This window comes from Bolinopsis microptera, chromosome 1, assembly GCF_026151205.1.
Source record: "Bolinopsis microptera isolate Bmic1 chromosome 1, MBARI_Bmic_1.0, whole genome shotgun sequence".
NCBI lineage: Eukaryota > Metazoa > Ctenophora > Tentaculata > Lobata > Bolinopsidae > Bolinopsis > Bolinopsis microptera.
The window spans coordinates 8,155,669-8,181,915 of NC_087072.1; the positions used below are offsets into that span (position 1 = coordinate 8,155,669).

The 26,247-nt window shown below is 36.3% G+C and overlaps 1 protein-coding gene across 2 annotated transcripts in view; it reads right to left on the reverse strand.

The window, feature by feature from the left end:
* Window positions 1–1,192: 1,192 nt before the first annotated feature.
* LOC134811811 (uncharacterized) overlaps window positions 1,193–26,247 on the reverse strand; it is a 67,634-nt gene continuing 42,579 nt past the window's right edge. Inside the window, exons 1-3 of one of the 2 annotated variants that reach the window (XM_063818899.1) lie at window positions 17,910–17,921; window positions 2,386–2,567; window positions 1,193–1,456 (exon numbers count right to left, since the gene is read on the reverse strand). In XM_063818899.1, coding sequence (XP_063674969.1) covers window positions 1,263–1,456; window positions 2,386–2,542 — 351 coding nt within the window. In that variant the 5' untranslated portion in view covers window positions 2,543–2,567; window positions 17,910–17,921 and the 3' untranslated portion in view covers window positions 1,193–1,262. Of the gene's footprint in view, window positions 1,457–2,385; window positions 2,568–17,909; window positions 17,922–26,247 lie in introns of those variants that run through there. The other variant, XM_063818908.1, reaches the window with a different exon arrangement.

The window sequence follows — 26,247 nt, forward strand, 5'->3', positions numbered from 1 at the left end:
AAACTCTGCGCGCGCAGAAAAACGTCAAGATTTTGCTCACAGGAGTGTGCTTTTTACAACCAGCTAGGCGAAATTTTTAGCCTGTATGCGGAATTTCCATTTATCAGGAAGGAACGAATAATGAAACCGTCCACGCTTAACAGCTTCAGCAGACATTGATGCAAAATACTATGCGATCGTACTTATAAGAGTACTATGAAAAAGTTATCACAAAAGTTATCTCAGCCAGATATTCAAATCAGGTTTTATGCAAAAGATTGTTGCAAGTATACCTTCAAATTTAAAGTATAGTGTATACTTATTTTGAACTTTAAATCGGCTGTAATTTAGTCGCCGAAAATAGAGACTAGCTAAGATACCGGGCGGCTAACTCATTAGGAGCAAATATTTCATTGGGAGCAATAATTCAGGTTTAAATAATAATTCAAAAGAGCAAATATGAAGAAAGGATACTAATTTATTGAGAATGTAATGCGCAAAACCTGTCCAAGTAATGGGCTTCGATATAAACTTTCAATAACATTTTCATGAAATTGAGGAATAATACATATTTATGGATTTTATTACTTCATCAAAAATATAGCGGAAAATATTTGAACAGTGAAGATTATCATCGGCTAAAATTTTGGCCATGAAATAGTTGGTCGGCGAAAAATTAACAAGGCTTTTAAAAGCATGAGCACAACAGCCGTTTGAGCCCACCTTTTAGCAGATTTAGGTATGCAATCATTGAAAAGTATTTTAAAGAAATGATAAAGCAAAGTTGTGGAACAGAAACATATTGCAAAGCGACTTACTTGACTTACTTGTGTGCAACATCTTCCACAATACCCATGACCCCCAGATCTTCCGCATTGGAATTAGCCATGTCTCCCCTACTGACACGTTCGGGTTAAAAGTGATTTTATAAAATCTGTACGTTTCATTTCTTTAATATTGAGCGTACAATGTGTGTCATAACTACGCATACAACATTTGATAAGCACAATTTGGAAGATTCGACTACAGTTAAAAGATTGATGTTTTTGCGTTATATGTGCTTGATAGTTGATAATATTGGCAAGCAAGAGCAATTTCAGTAAGACACAGCAGCTCTTATCAAATTTCCATAATTTTATATCGAGAAATATGAGCTTACAAAGCAAATGTTACTAAGTAACACCTGCACCTTAATTAGAATGACACTTCAAAGTTATGTAACAGAATCATGATCAACCACAAAATATAACTTATAAAAGGTTCAATAAATTATCTAAAACAGTCTATAGCGCGAAGAGGATCATGAAAGCAATCATGAGACAGAAAAGACCCATAGCCTCGGAGAGAGCGAACCCAAGAACGCAGTAGGAGAAGAGTTGAGTTTTAAGGGAAGGGTTCCTGGCGTATCCTTCTACTAAAGATCCGAATACTGTTCCAATTCCGGCTCCGGATCCGGCTACTCCAACTGTAGCACATCCTGAAATATAATTACCGTTAGACATCCGTGGTATACGGTTCCAACCCCATTTTTCCCAAACCCCAAGTCCAAATTTTTCCTTGTTTTTTGGGTGAAATAGGACTAAATTTGAGAGTAAATTTATACTTACTCTAATACGTTTTTAAATGCAATTTCAAGATATGTTGCCCCATTTTACCCCATCTTGAGAAAAAATGTAACCCTCAACAATGATTGTAGTATGCAAGGGTTGCGAATTCAGATATAATTTTGAAATTTGAGGAGGCTCTAGCTCTAGGGTCATGAACATGTAGGTCCAATGAAAAGGTATGGGAGAGTGTGCCCATAATCGAATTTGAAGTGAGCGTCGGTAGTAATTAATACAGATAGAATTAATAGATAATTGCTGAGAACCCGTTATTCACAGTGGGAAGTACAGTATACTATAACACTTAAAAATAGCATGCGAGTAGAATAGTAATTTTTCTTAACATGGGATTGAAAGTCGTTGGTATAAAGAAATTGCACACTTTAGAAAATCAAAATTCGATAACTGCGGCGATTTTCTGCTAAACTTCAATGATGTAAGAAAGCTTTTGCACGATTATCTCATGTAACGTGTAATTTTAAGATTGAAAACGATCTGATACGCCAATTGACGACCGAACGTAAGCTTATAGCTATTATAATATACGATAAGTCCAGCCACAGCTCAGTATTAGCGATCGACAGGGATTAGATTCTGTCTCGTATCTAGAAGACCCACTTTTTCAGACCGAAATTTAGCAGTTCTAATTCTGGGAATTTGGCAAACTTACTTCAAGACACGATTTGTATCTCAATTAGGAACCGAATAGAATTATTGAAGTACAAATTCAAGGAAAATCATTTTGCAGGTGATTTAAATGACATTGTAAACTCAAATTCAAGAAAAATACAAATGTACAAACCTGCTCCAATAAACTTGCAAGCCTGTTCGAGACTTTCATCGAGAGCCAGAGGGGTAGTCTGGAAAGTCCGGACTGCAAAGACTGGCTGAGCACATGCCAGAGGTTTAATGAGAGGTCGAGCAATAGCAGCACGGGTACAGAGACGAGCAGCCAGCATTATGGAGATCTCAAGAGCCTTCCCTATTGTTAAAGTTCGGTGTTACTTTCTCATTCAAAATTACGGATTCTGTTATTTAAATTTCATGGAGTAATGTACACATTACAACAATGAAATGAACAAATAATAAATGATATATATATATAATATATATGACTATAAAACTCTAGCTCTGGTCACAAGAGCAACTGCCTAAACGTGCAAAAGTGAAAACAAATACTAATAAAATATTAATAGTCCTTAAAATTTGCAATAAATAAATTCGTTCCATTAAATTCTCAATATAAACTTTCCTCTATTTACACTAATAAATTAAATTAAAATCCACACCAACCGAACCTTTGATGTGTAAGAATGATTAAACAACCTTGATTGACACAACACTTTCACAATATTACAGTGCATGCTACAATATTAAAACTGTTTAGTTGAGTTCATGTTACAGAATTCAACTGCAATAGCACCTAATAAATTAATGAATAATAAATATAAAATCAGTCAGATTTTTTAAAGCACTTTATTGGTAAATATTTGTGTCAGTTATATTTGGAACTATAGATGATGCTGGAAATGATGCAGCAAATCATATCGTAAGCTGTTAGTAGTACACCCTACTAGTAGTACACCCATCCCTGGAGAACCCGGTGGATGTCCTTGCTGTACGGCAGTGTTAAACAAGGAACTGAAACCGAGGGGTTCCGTTCAGGCCCTTCACACTTAAGGAAAAGAATATTCAAACAATATACACATAATATAGCAATGGCCAATTGGCTGACTATAAGGTCATGGCCTGAACAAACAATTTTTTTAAATAGTCAAGTGATGCTAAAGCAGAGCACAAATGTGTAATATGTTAATAGATTTAAAAAACTGATTCATGTGATGCATTACGCAGAGCACAGATAAAAATACTGATTCAATGATTAAAATTATAGCTGTGAGTGTCAATAAATTACTGTGTCATAAAAAAAGGAACGATGTACACGTGATCTGAGATACCAATATCTCAATATCAAAAGGATAGTGTCTAGAAACACTCATAGTCCATGGTGGCAGGTATCAAGTTAAACGAAGTTACACTGACTGGCAATGTATACGATTGCCGTCTCCCTCTCTCAACCCTGACCGCTATCAGGGTGCTCCTGAGGATTGAGAATCTAATCCTGGTGCGCATGTAACACATAATAGCCGCATAGTCTTCTCCTCTCTTCTGGGATAGTTTTTCAGCGAGTCTCTTGTGGTATCTTGTGGCTTGTGGACCCCATCCGCCATTTGCCCTTCACACTTTGTTTCTGTCTAGTTCTAATGTACCGTCACAATAATGACTTTAATATATAATACAACTTGTCGTCAATTTATCGATTTATTTACGTCTTAAATAACTTTGTTATTATTAGTTATTTCAATCAACATAAAATATCAATGCGTGACTTAGCATAACGCTGCTTTATGAGTAAATACTTCATGATTACATTATTCAAATGATGAACATGTTAACCACCTCCAGTACATTAAAAAACTAGTACCTAAGATGGTTAAAAGAAATGGAACAGTAAATCGTAGAAAACATAAGCAGCAAATAGATTCCTCTGAAGATGATTAACACACTAACTTATTACACATTTGTGCTATGCTTTAGCATCACTTGACTATTTAAAAAAATTGTTTGTTCAGGCCATGACCTTATAGTCAGCCAATTGGCCATTGCTAAAATTGAATGTAATTTATTCAATATTTTAATTTGAATAATCAAATAATGTTGTGACTGATTAACACAAGGTTATTTAACAGCTTCTGTTGCTACTTTACTACGAACTATCGTATATGTTTCAAGAACCTTACATTCCTTTAATGCACGTGGGAGAGCACAACACAAACAAATGTTGAGCCACCAACCTACTTGTACTTGTGTGCTTCAACTAGAAGTAGAACCAGGTTAAACTATTAGAACCATGTTAAAACATTACAAGCTATCAAAGCCACCACTACACATCTAGTCTCTTCTGGTTGAAGTCTTTTTATTTCTTTTTTGCAAACAGTCGAAGGAGGCTGGATAAATTATGATATCAATAATTTGAGGTATTTGATGGGGGTTAACAAAACAGGATGGAGTTGATACGAATAAACAGGGTTCCTCTATACGTACAGCTCAAATAAGTGCCCAGTGGTCACGAATCATTAACACATAATCGAATTTACTGCCTGCAGAAAGACTCCTAATTTAAGGTGCCAGACGCTTCAGTACAGAATCACTGTAAATTGTAACGATTTACGTTAGTATGTAGTCGCATGGAGCAATTCTTACATCTGTCACGGGAGGTATGCTGGGAATTTTGTGCTATCCTCTACAGCAGATAGTGGAGAAATCCGTAATTAACGGTTGCATGAGGATGAACAGGGAAACAGCCACTAGATTTAAAATCTTTAAATGTCCTATTATGTACTATGATATGTGTTTGCACTACTTGTGAGAGTTCCAAGGCATTCTTTGATTTATCACATTTGACAAATATATCAGAAACGAAATTGATGTCTCTCATACATCACGAGCACACCAACTCACAACTGTGATCAACAATTTAAGATATTAACTTAAATATGATAAATTCTTGGAGAACTACTGAACGACGCTCGATTTTCATGACGATCTTCTGGTTGACTGTTTTAACAAGTGCGCGGCGTGAATATCGTTGGTGACACAGTGGAAAATGTTGGGATTTTAATTTCGCAGAAAACGATTAAAAAATAATCGTACGATTATCGACGATAATCGTCGCGCGCGCATTAAACGCACGATAATCGTCTAATCTGACGATAATCGTCATATTTGGCGAATAACGCTATTTCACGACGTTTATTAGGCGATAATGAGCGATATCACGATAATCACACAATAAAACATGGAAATAAAATGTATTTGTTATTTCATGTAACGAAGGAAGTATTTCGGTTATGCTTCAATATGGAAATCAGAAATCGGATTCATATTTACAGTCTACTGGTAGTGGTAATGTACCGCAAGCTTCGTAATCGTAGTGAACGCAAAACGAATGAAATTGAAAATGTCATGTTTCACAATGAAATTTGATACTATAATTTATTGTTATTGATAAGATTAGTTGCATATATGATATAAGACAGCGGTAGTGAATATGAAATATTTATCATCTATCTAAGTTTGGCACGCAGCGCGCGGGCCGGTATCTTTTAAATAATGTATAATATGTAGTTTCCTAGTGTAATGTTTAACCCGAGAAGTAATTGCCACAGTGAAACATTAGATTTTATAAAATTAGATTATTTATTTTAACTATTGTGTTTAGTGAAAAATTTTTAGCGATCATTGAAAATATTTGTCAAATTAAATTTCAATTAATGTCTAAGCGGCGCGCCAGAGCGTTATTCTGAGCCGCGCACCAAAACAGATTTTAATGGACTTAGAATTCATAATACGAATCGAGCGTCTGTAATGTCGTTCGAGACAGATACGCTCTCCTTGGTAACGAGCCAAGTCTATTGTTTACATTTTGTACGTGATAAATCTGATCGGGCCTTGTGATAGGAATTTTGTAGTCTGCAGTCAGAACTTTAATGACGATTATTTAGATACATGAAATTGTGTAATTTGCAATCATAACTGTTTTGACTTTTGAACCACGCAAATAAATTACTCTTGGTAATCAGTAAAAGTAATAACACATTCACAATAGAACTAAAATGGATAATTCGAGACTGGTAATGTTCGCCGGGCTTACAGAGACGAATCAGCTGAAGCCCCTGGGCTCAAATGAGCTCAGGGGGAAATGCTGGCAGTGAGTTATCTTACCTCAATTATGAATATTCAAACATATCATCAACAAATTTCATTTTGAACAACACTTTAATAAAAAGATTTTATCCGTTGAGAAACTAATAATCACTAATTCAATCCGATTTTATTGAATCATAATTTCAGACACTTTCGAGCACGGTACCCCGGGCTGAAGGAGACAGCGATCAGGCAGGCCATCGCCAAGTTCTGCTATATCGAGGGTAAGAAATTACATAATGAGTTTGGCTCTAACACACTTGATTAATTTTGTAGATCAAATTAATGTATGGTAATCTACCAAGTCAATACGTTATATTTGAGCTTGATTCGGTGACTTGAGAAACTGCCCATAAGACAAAATATTGCAGAGAGTGCTGTTACCCCAGCACAATGCCGGGAGGTGCGGCTGCGGATGAAAAAATACGCAGCCGACGAGAAACACCGGCTGAAGAGAAGAAAGCTGGATCAGGAGCCGCAGCAGAGCACCAGCTCAGGGACCCAAACGGATCCCATACACGCTCTGTCTTGTAAGGTGAGGTCTCGTTTCTCAATTACCACCACATATTTGGTATTATACTTATTCTAACTGCCACGTATTTTCCTCATAATTGTGATGACTACATCCACCAACTTCTAATTAGGATTGCGAGACCGCCTCAATGAGGCATCAAGTAGAGTTGCATCAGGCTAAGCTGGCGGAAATGAGGACCGAGCTGCTGCTGCGGGAGTGCAGCTCACCAGTTCAGTCCCAAGTGGCTGAAAGGAGGTAAGACTGATTGATAATATTTCTACATGTTCCATCTCATGTTTTCTCATCTCTTTTCATACTCATTGGGAAGAATTCACCCGACAGTTAAATCTTGATTTGTAACTTTATTTCAGTACGGCGGTGATATTTACACCACAGCGGGAGTTTGCTAGCTCCTCGGCCCTCCCGACTCACGAGGTCAGACCGTCACCGAGGTCGAGAGTCGCCTCACAAGCCTCGTACGCCTCAAGGTGAGAAGTCATTATAAGAAACTTTTTGCGTTTTGTTTCTAGATGTTTGAGCAAGTAAGAATGATGATTAACAAGAGCGCAATGCACACTTTCTGCTATCATTTAACAACTGATTTTCACTTTCAGTGCGAGCGATTGTTTTGGACCCGAGTCCATTATTGAGAGCCGGGTGAGACAGGCGGCCCAGAAAAGGGCTAGAGATTCAGCCAAGAAAACTTTCAGTTTCAAAGATTTTAGATAGATTTATTGTGTTCTCTGAGAAGATTTATCATCATTTTGCAATTAAACTTTCAACTAAACTTGTAATTAAACTTTCAACTAAACTTTTCACTGAACTTGTAACTATGAATCGATGTATAATGTATAAGGTCATTGTAAAGTTTGCTTTGCCCAAATTTGACTGCCAAAATTGATACAATTTGACCGGTTGAGCTATTTAGTGAGCTAGCATTGTTAATATTTCACCCAGATGGAATTTTATGATTTGGCAGTGAAAATATTTTGCAATTAACGTCCAGGATCTATTTGTTAAATGGCGATCAAAATAGTCAAAAAGCATAGATTTTATTGGGGAGCTCCACACTTTTTTGCTCCACGTCGAAAAGCAGGTCATAACTTTTGCTCCACATGAGATAGAAACTTCATTCCAAAGAATTCAGAAAATTCGGAATCTTCAGATGAAAATGATATCAGAAAGGATTAAATTGCTCTTTATCAACCTGCTCAAAAATTTAAATCAAAAAGTTAGCAAAATGGGCAAAGCAAACTTTACAATGACCATAATGTATCTAATGTGTAATGTATTTAATGTATAGTGTAATGTAAAAAGTGACAGATAAATACCCAGAACTTGCAGGCAGTTTTCACGCTCATTGATAATCAGAACTGAATTTTACAACATATTAACATCTAATTTCCCTGAACTGCAATGTATTTATCTGTCAAAGCCCCAAACGGTCTATCAGCCTCCACGCGGCTTGGGGTGGGTGGTGTATTGATGTATTTCTGTAATTATCGTACACTAGCGAATGATTCCAAAAAAAGTATTTTCATTTGTCTTCGGAAGTTACTTAACTCTTGTTGCATGAAACTTAGAGGCACAGTAATCAAATTCAAGTAAAATTCATATTTTAGATCGTATCATGAAACAGTGCCCTTGCGTTGTCTGCAATGGTGAGAAAAGAACTGAACGTACCATAAAGGAGCATCTGGTCGAGTATGGACATTCAAAGAAAACTTTGCTGACAGATTTTCTCGAGCATTCGACACCAGATGACAAATTGTTCCACTATGCATTGAGGTAATTTAGCATTAGTAAATCGTCACAGAGATAAGTCAAACAAAGTTTAAAATAAACTCCATGGCAGTAAGTTGAGCAGATAATTCATCCATTTAACACAACAGGAAAATGCTGGAGAAGAGTTTCTCACAAGGAACAATCGTCGAAGTGAAAGGTTTACCGGGTAAACCCCTAGTGATTACTTCGATAATCAAGCCTCAGAAAAATATAGCTACACCTGCAGACAGCACGAAGAGGAAACACGCTAAAGTGTTCAAGGATATCGTAGAGAGCCAGGTATCTATCCTAAATAGTGTTATCAGGTTATTTTTAATCTGTAATAATGTGCAGACCAGATTGCTTATTGATCAACCAGAAATGGTGATGGTGGTGAAATAAATAATGGATGCACTGTTTGCAGGCTGAATCAAGTTGTTCGAAATGTCCCGAACATGAGATCGATATGGTAACGAAACGAATTAGAACAGCTCAGATAAATTCGTTATCAAAAGAAGAACGTCAATACATCAGTGCCTCTACTGGAGTAAAGAGTATAGAACCAATTGACGCTCTTCATGTTGCCATGTTCAAAGCAGAGTGTGAGTGCCTGAGTTTAAATTCTAACTGTTGATATAAAACATAGATATGAATACCGATCTAACATATCATGAGTAAGGCAGATTCTCATATTGATAAACTTTCCAGCGAACACGGGGACATCCAATGTTCGTAACAATCTGCGACCTATGCTGAAGAAATTTGATATCAAATTAGAATCAGAGAAAGAGATAAAAGTCGAGAGATATCTTTTTAGAGGAGTACAGGAAATTTGGACAGTCATCGTCTATCAAGGTATTGTTGTAGCTTGTAGCGAAACTGGCATTCTTCCAACTCCCAAGATAGCCTGCAACAATTTAGGATTCGTGCTTAAGTCTGATATTGGAAAATTCTAGTCTGATTAATTGTAGTAATTCTCCAGCATCGTTTTCTTAACAACCTTTCAATTTAACTAGATCCACATGCTCGAGGATCACTTTGTCGACCAGATCATACTGTGGGGGATGTTATCGGGCTCATTTAACGAGCAAGGAGGAGAGAGCTGTCATTCCCTTTTCAAGCGACATGAACACCTGACTAGTACGAAAATCAGCTAATTTGAGACAGTTTGATCAACTCATTTGGAGACAGAAGTTTAAGTCAACTCGTTATTAGCATTAATCACGTTTAAAGTGTACAAATAATCTCTTTCCCCCTTTCAATTTTCATGCTAGACAGTCACTATACAGTAGAATCTTAACAGCGACCATTTTCAGATCACATTCGCAACGAAGAGGAAAGAGTGACTAAGAAATGTGAAATAGCCACCAGGAAATATCTCCTTAAACTTAAATCACGGCAAAAGTCATGAGCGGACACTATTATGATATTTGAAACACATCTTTCGGAAAACGCTGCCTATTCATTATTCTACTAAAAAGTTTTTGTAAGCAGCGACTGCAACAAGATTCGCGCACGCGCGTTTTTATCGCCGCGCGAAGCTTTTAAAATTTTGATTACGTGTCAAGAGTGTGCGATTAACACAATGCTAGACCTGTACGAAACCTTATTGAAGCTCTTAAACAGATTAACGTGCAGTTGTCAAGCATAATTCCGAGTTTTCCGGTCAAAAATGGATTCAAAACGACTGAATAGTGAAAATAGTTTCACTGAAACTCGTTTATTCAGCAAACATGGAGAATAACGCTCCTTACAGCTCGATGCATTGTTTTAAGTGACTTTCAGGTATTTGAAACTGAGATGCTAGCAAGTCAGCTTCATTCTGACCCATTGATGAGGCATCAAATACTAAATAATGGTAAAGAGAAACGATCCTCCCAAAACCTAGTTTTAGAACCTACTTAGATGTCAGACTTGGGTGAACCATGTAGCTGTTAAGATATATCAACTTATTTGATATGTGCACGCTTTCTACATGAGTTACTGATCATACTCAAATCACAACCACCATGCAAATAAGCAGATAGCATACTAGGAGTTTTATCCTCGATGGGCGAGCAATAATTGGACGTTTCTCGTCATTCTGACGTTTATCGTACGATAGAGAGGCGAGAAACGATTATCGTGCGAATATCGACGATAATCGTCGGGATGTATAATAATTGCGCGCAGCAGACGATTATCGTCGAATATCGTCAAACTGCACGATTAACGTACGATTATTGTGCGCGACTAAAATCTGCGAAATGGCCCATATTTTCCACTGTGGTGATTGCTAAACCAGTATAGCCTTGCGCGCACTCAAAGGATTTTACTTTACTTGTAAGACTAAAACGGTCAAAAATAAGCAACCATTAACTTACTGGGCCGCGCTCAGCCTGTCATTTCGCCAAATCATTATTATGTTTATGAACATAATAGCCTGAGGTCCCCAGGTAATGTTGGACGTGACATTTTGCAGTTTCTCTACTCCGCGCATATTCCACATTTGTTTTAGTAATTCTTTTACAATACATACAACATAAAATATCGCAAACAAGCAAGCTATTAATAATTTGTGGTCATGCGTTTCGTGATCTTACAGTGTTTTGCAAATAATATTACAGGAAAGTAATTAAATTTTTGAAATGTGGTGGTTATTTGGAATTTGTAGGTTTATAACCTATCAAGACGCGCGCTAAGTTGAACTCGTCGACGGTCTAATATTTGAAACAAATATTTTACGAGTATCACCTGTTAATTTGGAATCTGCTTTCAGTCTCGATACTCCTATTTTTAATAATGGTTCAGACTCAGTAAAAATGTATTTGATTAAAATTCCTACTACGTAAGAGCATTTACTAAATTACGTTGTACTTACTTAGGGACCCAAGCCTACAATGTTCATAAACACGAATAAAGATTAGGCGGAATGACAGGTTGAACGCCGCTTAATAATATTAACATTGTACATGAGTTCACAAAACAATCAATACATATTAGGTTATATTAAGTTTAACTTGATAAAACGTTTTTTAGCAAGTTGAACTTAACTTGTCGAAGGTCTTCAATATTTGAAACAACTATTTTCCAAGAACCACCTCACGCGTGTTAATATAGGTACTGTCATTCCTTAGAGCAATTACAGTGATTCATTTCCGGGGAGACAGAGGGGCGAGAAAGAACTTTGTGGATATTGTATAGAGAGTCTAGATATAGTGAGTCTTTGACATACGTTGCATGCCACTTTTCGCGCGCGAAGCGCGCGCCGCCGAAGGCGAAACATGTATCAAGTGAGTCTAGATTTGAACTTGGAGCCACAAGTGACAAGGCCAAGGGTGGATTTCAAATGTCAAATGTTTCTGCCAGTATTTTAGTCGGGGGAATATAATGAATTTTTTATCAAAATAAAATTGATAAGGCAAACATGCTATTAACAAGCTGAGTATAAACCTATTCACACCATTCTGCATTTGGAGAATTCACTTATTAGATGCTTCTACACAGCTAAGTGTTGAATATAAATCATCACTGCAACAATCAGTTCAGGCATTTATCCAACAAACACTTCCTGAGCATTTGTTGTATAGGAATTTCTAGAAAATCAGGCCAAAGATACAGTGAAGCGATGACTTTTATCAGGAAAAGAATAAGATTTGACTTATTAAGAACGACAATTATTGCTCTTAGAGGAGAAAGAGGGATAAAAAAGTCAATGAAACAAGAAATTTTCAATGAAACAAAAGGGTTTTTATAAAATTTTCTAAGCATTTTATTGAATTTTTATATAGAATTTTTATATAGGGTTATCGTTATATTATGTGTATATTGTTTGAAAAAATTTGTTGTATAGGAATGTTTATCAAGTAAAGGTTCAAATCGCACCATGCACTACTACTTGTTTTGGCTCTTCGGTATCCCCTGATTGGTAATATTCACGTTATGAGCAAATAAAATCACTGTCTTAGTCTTAAAAGTTAAAGTAGAGAAAAAGTTAGTTACATTGAAAATGTTCCTAACTATTGTAACATTTTTTCAGCACCAAATGTTTAGCATTATTGCTCTCACTATGTGGTTTATTTGATAGCGTAATAATAATAATAATAAATCAATCATATTTTTATACAGCACCAAAAGGTTTTGAAAATAATTAATATTTAACCCCTATGCTCAGCTGAAAATGATACTTAAATACACGTAGTTAAAGAATCGTCTAGAGTGATCTGTCCTATACTATCTTTATTATACAATGAATGCATGAGGAATGGAGTATTCCCAGATGATTTAAAGACTGGAAGAATCAGTCCGATCTATAAGAAGGATAATGAGGAATTGCTGGAAAACTATAGGCCAGTATCAACCTTAGCTGTTTTTGGTAAGATATTTGAAAAAATTATTTACAACAGACTGTATAGCTTCTTTCAGTCCCAGAAAATGATTTACGAGAACCAGTACGGATTTAGAAAAAATCATTCCACAAGCCATGCCCTCAACTCCTCAGTGAATTACATAGAATCCTGTCTTAGCAATATGCTTGGAATATTTATTGACCTATCTAAAGCGTTTGACACAATCTCACATGAAAAACTACTTAATAAGCTAGACAACTATGGAATACGTGGAAACGCCAATAGACTCATCGCTAGTTATCTCTCTAATAGATATCAATATGTCTCTGTACTGGGCGAAGAGTCTGACAAGCTGCCTGTTCTCTTTGGAGTTCCACAAGGCTCTTGTCTCGGACCCCTGCTATTTATAATATATGTTAACGACTTATTTAGAACAACTGATCTGGGCAAGTTCATACTATTTGCAGATGACACAAACATATTTGTAGTAGATGAATGTAGAAAAAAACTGTATGAAAGAGCAAACGAAATTCTCCGTTTGTTACACCAGTACATGAAATGCAACCTATTACATATAAATATAAAGAAATGCTGCTACATTCACTTCAAGCCGTCACGTACAGCTACTGATAATGAGGCAGATAACGAATCAGAATACATACTAACTCTGAATAATACGGTAATAAAGCAAGTTAAAGAGACCAAGTTTTTAGGTGTTATTATTGACGAAAAGCTAAAATGGGATGTTCAAATAAGAGCCCTCAACTCGAAACTTAGATGTGAGATCGGAAGACTCAGTAGAATACGACATGTTATCCCGAAAAAACACCATAAAGAATTGTACCACACGTTATTTGAGTCTCACCTAAGATTTGGAATATCGGTATGGGGTGGGTCGAGTAACAATATGCTTCAACCTATCTTCATCACTCAGAAAAAATGTATCAGAATACTATTTGGTGACCTTGAAGCATATCTAGATAAGTTTAGAACATGTGCCAGCACACGTTGTATAGATGAACAAATCCTAGGAAGGGAATTCTTTGAAAAAGAGCATACAAAGCCGTTGTTTAACAAGAACGGCCTTCTTACCGTCCACAACCTGTACAAATACACATGTCTATTAGAACTGTTCAAAATTGTCAGATTAGAATCTCCAATCTCACTCCTATCTTTACTCCACAGATCACCATCACAAAGACGTTCAGACCAGTTCATCACCCCGAACCCATCCTCCTCTTTCATTTATCAATCAACAAAAATGTGGAACGACTGTCGAAAAATTGACAGTTTGATAAGCTTTACTAAGTCAACAAACTTAGTTAAAGTAACACTGAAAAGTGAGCTACTCAAGATACAGTCCAGGTACGAAGAATTAGAATGGACAGAATTAAACTTCGATAAGAATGAGCTTGTGTTTTAAAACAGAGTCCTTTGACTTGGTTATTTTAAAATTGAAGAATCTTTTGGCCACAACTCACTTCGTTCGCATTATAGATTCACATTCACTTTCACTTTCACCATCACGCACAGTACAGGGTCATACCTCAATACCAAATTATTATAGGGCACAAGAACAAATTTGTTTACAATTATCAAAATTTGTTGAGCCCAGCAGCTTTCTTTCCTCTCTTCCCCCGTCGTCTGGAGTGTGTGATTTTTGTCGATGTCCGAGCTCTGATATTTATCATTAGTTTATGGTTAACTTTCTGTGATTGGACTCGGTATTTACGTCCCGGCCGAGTGGGACGATGCTTGCTCGCCAGTTAAGCTTACTGCAGTAGATAACACTAATTTCTACAAACTGTAGAATATTAAATATAAAATGTGTCCACGATGGCGCAAATGCATAATTTGATTATTTTTCGACGCTGTCGTCGGGGTGAGAGTTATCCGAAATAACTGCATGCCCCTACGATTGCGTCACCACTGGTGAGCAAGCATTTGTTTGTTGTTTAGTTGTGTTGAAAGGGAACATTACTTGATTAATTCATCCATTCGGATTTTAATAACGATGAGCTATGATATATATACCGTTCATCTAAGATTATTGGATCAATTTTATTATATGATAAGATATTATAAACGAACTTGGCACACAAAGTGGTACATTCCCAAGTATTTTTAAAACTGGTAAAGTTATTCCTATTTACAAGAAAGACAATAAGGAATGCATTGAAAATTATCGGCCTGTATCAATATTACCTTTATTTGGAAAGATCTTCGAGAAGGTCATTTATAAACGCCTCTATAATTTCTTCACATCTAAAGGTGTACTAACAGACTCACAGTTTGGATTTAGAAAAGGCCATTCTACCACCCATGCTCTACACAAATCTATAGACTCCGTTACTAAGTCTCTGGCAAGCAATAAACATGTCCTAGGGATATTCATTGACTTGAGCAAAGCCTTCGACACCCTTGATCACGATATTCTTTTATGCAAATTAAATTCCTACGGTATTAGGGGCACAGCACTTACCTTACTAAAAAGCTATTTGACTAACAGAAAGCAGTATGTTATGTATAACGATGTACCATCAGAAACAATGGACGTGAAATTTGGAGTACCACAAGGGTCAATTCTAGGGCCGTTACTCTTCTTATTGTATATGAACGATATAGTAAACTGCTTTTCAGACAGTGAGGTGAAATTTGTACTTTATGCTGATGACACTAATATCTTCATATCAGGACCATCTAGAGAAGCAACATACAAAAAAGCCAACTTAGTACTTAAACATGTCTCGATTTACATGAAATGTAATCTACTTCATATCAACATGTCCAAATGCTGCTACATACATTTTAAACCTGCCTCTGAATATGATGACACCTGTGCACGGACCAGACCATTTGCTATCCTGCTAGATGAATCTAGATCAATATTCATCAATGGTAAGGTTATTACTAAAGTCAAGGATACCAAATTCTTAGGTGTTGTTATAGATAGTAAGCTAAACTGGATTGCCCACATGCACTACATCCGTAAAAAACTGCGATCTATGACTGGTGCAATCTGCAGAATTCGGCACTCGATACCTTCTGAACTATATTTGAAAATATATAATGCTCTTTTTGAATCACATCTCAGTTATGGTATAAGTGTTTGGGGTGTTGTCCTCAAAGAACGGTCCAATGATAGTCTTTTCATCACACAGAAGCACTGTATAAGGATCCTTTTTGGCGACCTTGACTCATATTTAGATAAACAATCAACATGTGCACGTACTAGACCATACGGTATGCAAAAACTAGACCATAAACACTTCGAAAAGGAGCATACAAAACCCATTTTTAATAGATTAAAAATTCTTACAGCTCAAAACTTGTACAAATATCACTGTATTTTAGAATTCTCTAAGATTATCAAGTACCACTGCCCATACTCCCTTTATGAGGCTATCAACATTTCAAACCGTGCAACGAGTCTAATAGTTATTCTCCTAAATAAATCAAATACCTTTTTGTTTAATGCAGCCAAGCTTTGGAACGCTGTTCATAAAAAAATTTTAACTTCAAGCAATTGCTTAGAAACGTCCATTAGCTTGATAAAACTGAGAACCAAAGCACTATTAATACAAGCACAGGTAGCTGACTTAAAAGATACTTGGACTCCAAACAATTTTAAATTGCAGTAAGCAAGTCAAATTGCAGCAGCACACACTTACTATTACTATCATGATTGTACTATAGACAGAAAATCTTTCAAATCGATTTTGGGCGCTTTTTAAACATTTGTTGTAATGTTTTTAGATAAGTTAAATATCTAAATTTATGAAATTTTTTATCGGAATGAATTAATTGATATTTAATAATTTATTCGGTAGGTTTATCTGGTATTGATATTGATTATATTGATATTGTTATTATTGAACGAAGCTAACTCTAGACATAGTTAATACTACTTCTTTTAAGAAGGGGACTTGGAGTATAAACGACCAAGTTTGCATAAATCTCTACCCAACCAAGAACTCAGGAGGCAAAGGTGGGTGCGTAAACTTTTGGTCTGCACTCTCCGATCCTGTATCACCCTGGATTCTTCTCGACGTATCTTTGTAAAAGTTATATACCTTTTAGTCAATCTCTTGCTACTCCAAGTCCCCTAAAATATCTGATCTAAAGTTCGTGCTAGTTATATATATATGAAATATATTTTTGTCTGCTTTAATTGATACTAAATAAAATTGTTGTTTTCTTGAAATTGTTGTTTTCTTGACACAAAAGATTATAATGCGGAGGTTGGCTGGCTCTTTTATAATAAATACGACACTCCAATTTACAGAATGCTTGTTATAGAATAAAACAAATAAATATTATCAGACTATACATGCAGCATGAGTAACTGGTGGATAAGCCCTCGGTAAAAACGGATCCGGAAAAGTCATTGTGGCACTCGGGTCCTTGGTATTGTCGTCGGTATATTGTCCATTACCTACGTTCTGCTTTCATAGTTTAAACAATAGTGAGTTCTAAACATAAATATAACAGCTTTAAACCGACTAAGTATGAATGAATGAAATACCTGACAATCTACACTCCTATAAAAATTAAAAAAGCATGAGTAACTCGTAGTGATGTATGATTTCTAAAAACTTTAAATTAAATTTGGCGCTCACAGGTCCTCATGATCATGTGATCGCCGCATGAGGTTCTGTAAATGCGCAGGGCACCTTCGAGCTTATATTATTCACCTTACTGAGGCAGTCAACCAACGCGCAGCTTTATTTTTATGATATGATATGTTTTGATTGTTATTAATAAATACCAAAATTTAAATTTGTTTTCCTAAAATTTGTTTTCCTATTAACGAGATCATGCATTTTCGCCTTGGACGGAGGTGAAACAAGAAACTGTTAAGAAAACAGAATTTAATAATTGTAAATTAGGCTGGTGGTGGTATGCAATTGGTTAGAGGATAAGATTATTTAATGTAAAATAGCATGAACTTCACAATAAATGTATCGTTGATAATGAAACTATATTGTGTATTGTGTTCCAAATTCGTCACATTAAAATTTTTCTAGGCAAAAATGGTTGATGCAAATAATGTTCTTGTTGAAGTGAAACCTCTATCGTCTGTTGATGATTCACTCCTGAATGAAATCATTAATTTGTGCAGCAGCTGTGATGACGTTCCAACAAGAAAAGCTGAAATTAAAACACTTCTTCACGATGGTTCAATTCACATATTAGTTGCCAAAGAAGCTAAAAGTGTTGCAGACAAAATGTTAGGTTTTGTATTGTTCTATTCTCATTACAGCACATGGATGGGTGAATCTACAGTTATTAAACATATAGCAACTCTTCAACAAGATACATGTGTTGCTAAGCAGCTTATTCAAGAGACATTCAATTTGTGTAATAAGGAAGGTGTTCGTCGATATGACGTGTTTACCACAGAAGAATGGCTGAAACAAGTTCTTGCTGAAATGCAGTTTGTCAACTTATCAGTCGAGGAAGATTGGGATTGCTATACTCTAGAAATACAATGATAATTATTTATTTCCCTAACTACTAGAACTATCCTAATTATTATTATCCTTTGATGAAAATCATTTTCTTATAATGTTAGAAAAACTTGTGTTTGCACTTAGCATTACATCCCAAACTGATATTCTGACCCATATTACAATAGGATTATGTATAATTGCTGAGTTAATGTGACATGTGACACCATTTCACCTGGTCATGCTAAGCTTGTCTAGCCGAGTGTGTAGGGTTTCAACGATTAACAACTACTGCCATATCCTAAATCAGAGATTTTTATCACACTTAAAGGATTCTGATGAAACTAGGGGATTTGTCTATCCTTTCCCCCAAAAGAAACTTGTATTCAAGACGGTAAAGAGTGGTGGTCCTGGTGGACAGAATCGTGATAAAAGAGAAACCAAAGTTCAAATAAAAGTTAACATCTCCGACGCAGATTGGATTAGTGAAAGGACAAAACAGTCACTTATCAAGAAGTTAGATAATTCAGGACATCTGCATATCAATGAGGAGACCAGTCGAAGTCAAAGTACTAATAAAAATGAATGCATCGACAAATTATACAGACTGTTATTAGAACATTCTTACGTTCCTCCCCAACCTACTTTAGAAGAGTTGGCAGCTGAGAGGAGAAAAGAGAAGGCCAGAAAAGAGAGTAGGAAACAAGCTAATAGAGCAAAAAAGTATTATAGTAAAAGAGACAATCCTTTCAGTTTCAGATAATACGTTTAGTAGATAGTTGTTTTAGATACTAGAATTTATAACTTGTATAATAACATTTTACAAATTGTTGAACTTGAGTTTGTAGTTTTGTTACGTGTTGAAAAACAGAGCTCTCTTATCTCTGTTTAATCGGAAATTTTAACTGCCACTGCACTGCTACTCACGGTGTTTTGTACTTTAGCCTTGTACATCTATACAAGTACAAATACAAACAATTGCAATGGAAACTGTCTGCTCATAACTCTGCAAAGAATCTTCCCTCGTCCAACGTTATGTAAAGCTTGTTCGAAATGATTATGTTGTCAAAAGTACCGACATGTACATTGTTATTTGTGTAAGGACAGTTTTTTCATGCTATCAACTTGATAAACTTGCAATGTCAGTGCGCCCCACGGTTTTTTACTGCTCACCTGACTCATGCTTTGAACAACACTTCATTCTATGCTAACCGATTTGTTCGCTTTCTTTCTATTTATCTGTCATTGATTGTAGGTACTCTGAGGAGGAAAAGAGGGCTGCTACTTACCGAGATCAGGTAGGATATGTTAGATTAATAAAATAGAAGCCATAAGTTTGGAGTTCAAGGAAGAAGAATGTCTGCAACTTAAGAACCTTGGCTGAAGGAACAACTGTCCCAAAACCTGAGAGAGCTCAAGAGCGATCCTCAGATCAGGTTGTCTTTTATGAAACAATTTGCTGAACAGTTTAATCTTTAAAAGAAGACCTCACGTAAAATACAAGGATGAATTGACAACACTGTTGTAAGCCAAATCTGTTACTGTTTCTCATACAAAGGACGTTCTCTATTCCACTTTTTACCGACTCAACAGTTCCACACCATCTGCCAACCACCACATGTTCCTATTGCTCCAACACGAACACCACCTTCATCATCACCCGAGATTCTAATTCTGTCCCCAAAGAAGAACTATCGGTAAATGCTGCAACAATGACGAATGTGAAAAAATGTGCTACTGCTAAATTAAAGAGCAGTCCAAGTAGTATTACTCAGATGTATTGAAAACAACAAGAAAGTTTTCAATTGGCTTCCCTAATGCTGAAATTCGTGATAAGGCTACTAACTTTTCTCAATGATGGAAATACCTTAGAATCGATGGATATCAGTCACTAAGAATGGTCAACAAAATCAGCCAAAAGTTACTATTTATGGTGTTATCTTCTGAAGTCTTGAAGATATAGACACTACAGCTGTGGAATGGTGCCGATAAACTTAGATCTTGAAAAGAACCACATAGTCGCCCAAATTGTGGAAAAACATCGTTCCAATCAAAGATTTGTATAAAGCAGGGCACACTATCAGTATTGTCCTATCTCTTAATAAGATAAAACGTTTTCGCCAACGATAAGCGGAACCATAGAGCTCACTATTGGAAATCAAACTATCACCATCTGTCTATAGAGTCCCCTCTTTACCAATACAACAACAAGGATCTCTCATTTAGGAAGTCGCAGAACAAAGTAACTGATCGCTTCCTACAATCAAACAGTGTTATCATTGTCAAATGATTGGACACACCTTCTGTTGACTGTAATGAAGTCAAAAACACATAAACCATCCTACCTGCATGTACTGTATGGGAAGTCACCCGGTCTCCAGCAAGCCAATTTAAGCAAAGAAGGACAAACATGCCTGTCACGAAGTTTGGCTTTCCAACCCACACTAATGATGCCGAGAATTCAAGAAACTAATAATGCGGCAGCTTAACGATTGGTCCCTTGTTGGTATAGAAACTAAACGTATTGCTGCTAACACTGACTTTATTTCAAAAAACGTAATGTGAAATAGGGGCTAATCCGACAGAAATCACACAGCTTTCTATTGGTTGTTTTCAACGCAAGGGTCTCTAAGCAACAAAACATGTGGCGTGCTACTAGAAATGCTTAAAGAAAAACTCGATATCTATCTGTTGATATCACGAAACTGGCTAAAAACTAAAGATCGGGCAAAGTATATGCCGAAATCCGTGGATTTTGGTTCGATATTATCAGTGCCCTCGAAGAGGTAGGGGAGGTGGTGGTTGGTTTTCTCTTCAACCCCAAAATGATATCGGCCTGTACCAATTATGTTACTAAATATTTCATCTTTTGAATACTTAATGTGTCATTAAAACTGCTGCAGAGATTATCAGCTATGTGTAGTTATCGAAGCACTCAGGCCAAAGCGAAATATGATGTAACAAAAATACTAGTTTATGTATGACTTTGAAGGAACCTGGACAATTTCTTCTGCTTAAAAAACTGGGATCTCCAATTAATTTGTGGTGACCCTTTTTTTTTTTCTTTTTTTTTAATTTCCCCTGATTGAAGACCTGAACAATAATGTTTGCCCCAGAACTTTATTGCTCTTTATGTGAGAGCAAGGGCTTCCTTCAGCATGTCGACTCTCCTACTCACAACTCCGGCGGACACTGACTTGTTTTATTTAACTCTAGCGTGTAAGTGACTCATTGTCTGTAAAGATATGATGGTAGAGACAAGCACTGGAACCACTCTGATCACTATCTAGTAAGTTTTTTTCAAGGTCCCAAGTCACATCGATCGATCATAAGAAAGCTCGACATATGAAAAAAAGATTGTCCAGGAGCTATGCAAACTTGACATCGATAAGTTCAGGGAAGATCTGTTTTGGGTTAAATACAGAGCTTAACCTTTCTGAATATCAATCCTTAACAAGACTGTGAACCTTTATCAAATGTCCCCTTGAACAGGTGCTAGACAAAACTTGCCCACTCATTACGAAACGTTTTAAACCTGCTGAAAAGGTCTGATTTTGGGATAATAAATGTCAAATTGCTGTCAGAGAGAGGGAGAAGGGCAAAACGAAAAGGCAAAAAAGTATCCAGAGGAAGATGAGTTTAAAACTACTCATTTGAAAATGTGTTGACACGGCAGAATCACTAACAATCGCGCTAGAGGATGGCTACGATGATTAACCGCTCAGTTCATGGCAAAGGAGACTCTAAAGGGACCTATAAAGTCATACATAAACTTTTAGATAAGAAATTGGCTCCAGCAATTGCCAAATGGTAAGGATTATCGAAGTGGCTGCCAAACTCAACTTCTTCGATCAAAAAGTAAAACCATTTACTCTAATATGAGAAGGAAATTCAAAACACTTCCCTAAACGGTTCAAGGTACCAGGACTCTACTTTCGATAGATAAATGCAAAGTGTAATGCCTTAACTTAATCAGTTTATGGAAGTCACATTAACCGACCTTGAAACCTTAAATAAAGAAGTCTCCCAATAAATCAAGCGTACTCGATGGGGTCATACCAATGTGGCTCTTCAAGGAGCTGCTTACGCCGAGCTCTCCCAATCATCCATTACATCGTGAATGATCACTAGAGTTTGGAAAATTCCATCTGCCCTAAAAGAAGCTCTATAAGGCCTGGACTCAAGAAACCTACTTAGATTTTGATGACTGAAAAACTATCGACCGATTATCAATCTAACTTATCTGTCCAAAATACTAGAAAAGTAGTTCAATTGCCAATTAAATAATATGCTAGATTTCGAACAACCGTTTTCCTCCCCATATCAATCAGCTATAGAAAATTCCATAGTTGTGAAACTGCAGTACCAAAATACATACTGATATTCTAATGATGATGACAGCAAAAACGAATGTTTGCTTCTACTCTTAGATCTATCAGCTCAGCTTTCGACCCATAAACCATAACCTCCATCTTACGAAACTCAAGGAATGGCGTAGGGTATTACAGAACTAGCAACCAGCTGGTACAATGTTTACCTTAAATAATCGCAACATTCATGTTAAAAGTAAAAAAGCCATCATCTTTCTGAAGGCTAACTGGATATTGGTTGTACCTCAAGGATCCATTTAGGACCACTACTGTTTCATATTGTATAACCAGATCTTGATGAAATTGTCACAAAATATGGTTTCTCGATACATTTGTATCAGATGACACACAAGGTGTACTTTTACTTTTGAATGTTCACAGTTCTAATCCTGATATTAACCAGCGTGAAAAATTGCTTTCTCTGGAGATAAAGCAATGGATGACATTAATCTTCTAAAACTGATGATGAAAAAACAGAGTTCATTGGATAAGACCATCATGTCACCCAATCCAGACATTTTTGGATTTAGGAGGACTCTCAATCTGCCCTGTTAGCAAGGCCCAGAACCTGGGATTTCCTTTTCGCCACCAAATGAATCTGGGAACTCTCAAATAAATGCTGTCTCCAAAGTATGTATTTGAATCAAAGGACTTAGCAAGAAATCGTTCGGAGAAGCTTTTCCCATGACCTAAAAGTTTCAGCTAGTTCATTCCAATATCCGCTGTTTCATAGACTACTGCAACTCATTCTATTCGGACTAACAAAAAGAATCTTCCATAAGCTAACAAAGAACAGAACAATGCGCTAGATTTATCTTTGGTCGATTACGGAATAAAGATACGTGAACCTATCATGCCTTACCTCAAAAGCTCCAATTCTGCCTGTTTCGGTTCCGAATTAATTCAAAATATCACTGCTGTCCTTCAGTGTCTTAATAACATAGCCCCTCAGTTCTTACAAGGACACGTCAAATCTAAGGAATACGAAGACAAAGTTCCCAGACTAGATAGATGGACTTTATTGTTGAAATTCCTCCTGCACACTCATTTCAGACTAAACAGATGCTGCATTTATGTTTTGTAGGAACCAAAAATTAGAATGACCTACCCTTCTCAGTGAGATCAATATCCTCTGTAGAATGATGTTAAAAATGCCCTAAAGACTTGTATTTCCAACTAGCTTTTGATAATATTTCTAATATTTGTCCATAATTCTGAACTGATATGAAAGTGCATAATTTTGGTAACTTCATACAAATATTAGTTCATAAAATCAGAACTGTTTAAAAAGTCATAAATCTTGCTATTTCAAACACTAAGTTCTCGCTTTGAATGACTTTATGACATCTTGTTGGGTATATTTTAATGTCGAAGGCGTGTAATAAAATGTTAGACATTTATTTTATTTATTATTTAGGTAATTTTTGCAGATGAACTAATTTATCTAATTACTAATTTATGCATCAGAACAAGAAATATAAGAGAGTTTTTCTGTATCGGTACTGGTATTAGACATGATGGTTTTTCAGGATATTCATTGTTCATTTTAACCCTTATTTTATACTTATTTCCTCGCTCAAAATGACTGAAGTAAAGTAACATAATATATTTAACTGTCTCATTGAAAATACGGTATTATTTTAAATACTTTAATATATTACAACTTATTATGTCCACAATAATACTACCCACAGTAGGTATGATGTAATGTGCTGCGCTGGCTCAACTATTTGAAACCGTGAGCAGTGCTAGTGGACGACCCACTAGAGACTCGTCCTGCAATTCCCCAGAGCCGGACAGTCCTGACAGTGACGTGTTCTGCGAAGAGTCTCCCGCCACCTCCCCCCTTCCAATCCCCTCCCTCCCCTGCAGCACTACCTCCACTCCTAAACCAATCACTTCAGAGTTTGTTGAGCTCGGAGAACAGGATGTAAGTTCTTAGAGAGGGTATCTATTGTTCCTTCCATGAATATCTCTCTTGATTAATCAATAAAACATGTATTCGGTAACTTGCACTAATTAGATGTACAATTAATTGCAATTAAAAACCACTCCTCCAGATCTCTGCTAAGTTGGAGTTTGATGATGAGCTGTCCCCAGTGCCTGCCCATCAGTTTGAGTGTGATGGAGGAAATGAGTACGCTGACGACCTCAAACGAGTTGTTGGCTTGCTGGGTAGTTTAGGTTAGTAACTCTTCCTAAACTCTGATCTGAATCGTGGTTTTGTAATCTTTGTTGTACTGATTTATTATATACAAAATGTTCGTTCCAAGTCAAAGATTAATATTTCTGCTACGTTTCACTACGACTCGCTCATTGCTCAATCACTTTGTCTTAAAACGCTAGGTACTGGATAAGCAATGAATTTTATTAGTTGGGATGAAATAATAACGTCTTCTCATAAACAAACACTCATCCCACCCAAGATATACTCACTTAGATAATATCACTAGGGCTAATTTGTCAGTTGTCAGACTGAACTACACCTTCTTGATCTCCAGGCTTCTAGAACAGTATCTCAGTGTTAAAGCTTGATACATTCTCTTACTGAAGTTGTTGAAGTGCAACTTAGGACACGTCCTATCGTTTGTTGTGAGGGAACTCCGCGTTTAATTATACCGATATTAAGCTGATCACGTTGCACTGTCAATCGATGTTTCTAGAACTTACTCGTGGTATCTAGATTTATATTGCTCAAAGAAATTAGCCTATAGAATAGTCGAGAAGCAAGCATACATTGTTTTGCAGGTTAAACCGTGTACACTACAAGGTAACTGTGTTTTATACAAAACTAGCACTTGTTGACATTTAAAAGAAAGTAGTCGCGAGATGTGATTTAATACACACGTACGTAACTTACAACAGGATTTTAAAGAAATAGTACAATTATACAAGTTAAGAAAAATATACGCGGCATTGCCGATAGATTTTTCTAGAACTATCTCTGGTATCTCTATGCGTACTGCTCAAACAAATTAGCTTATTGTAAAGCCAAGAAGTGGGCTTCTCTTGTGTTTTATTTTGTGTACCATGTACACAGTACTGTGTCCGTGTTTTTGTTATAAAACTTGTAACTCACATTTTAAAGAATATCCTCAGTAACATTGTGATGTTCGTACTGTATCGGCTTGAATAACCTAACTTTAACAGGATTATTAAGAAATAGTACACTAATGTCATTACAAGTAGAGATAATGTCCACTAATAGCTTGAGAGACTAGCTAACCCTGTCTGTGTGACTTGTGAGTGCGTGTGTTTGAGCGGTGTGTTACACCGATAATATTATTCGTTATCGGCACACGAAAAATTCGTACACAAGCAGTCGCATTGTTCAATATTTACCCATCATCGTGTAAAACTGTGTAAAATTGACTAGAAGATAAGAACACAATAGGGTAAATTCAAAATTGATGATCTCTTCAGTCTTCATATTTTCTGGTTCAAAAATATACAGTACAAGAAGAAGTTTCC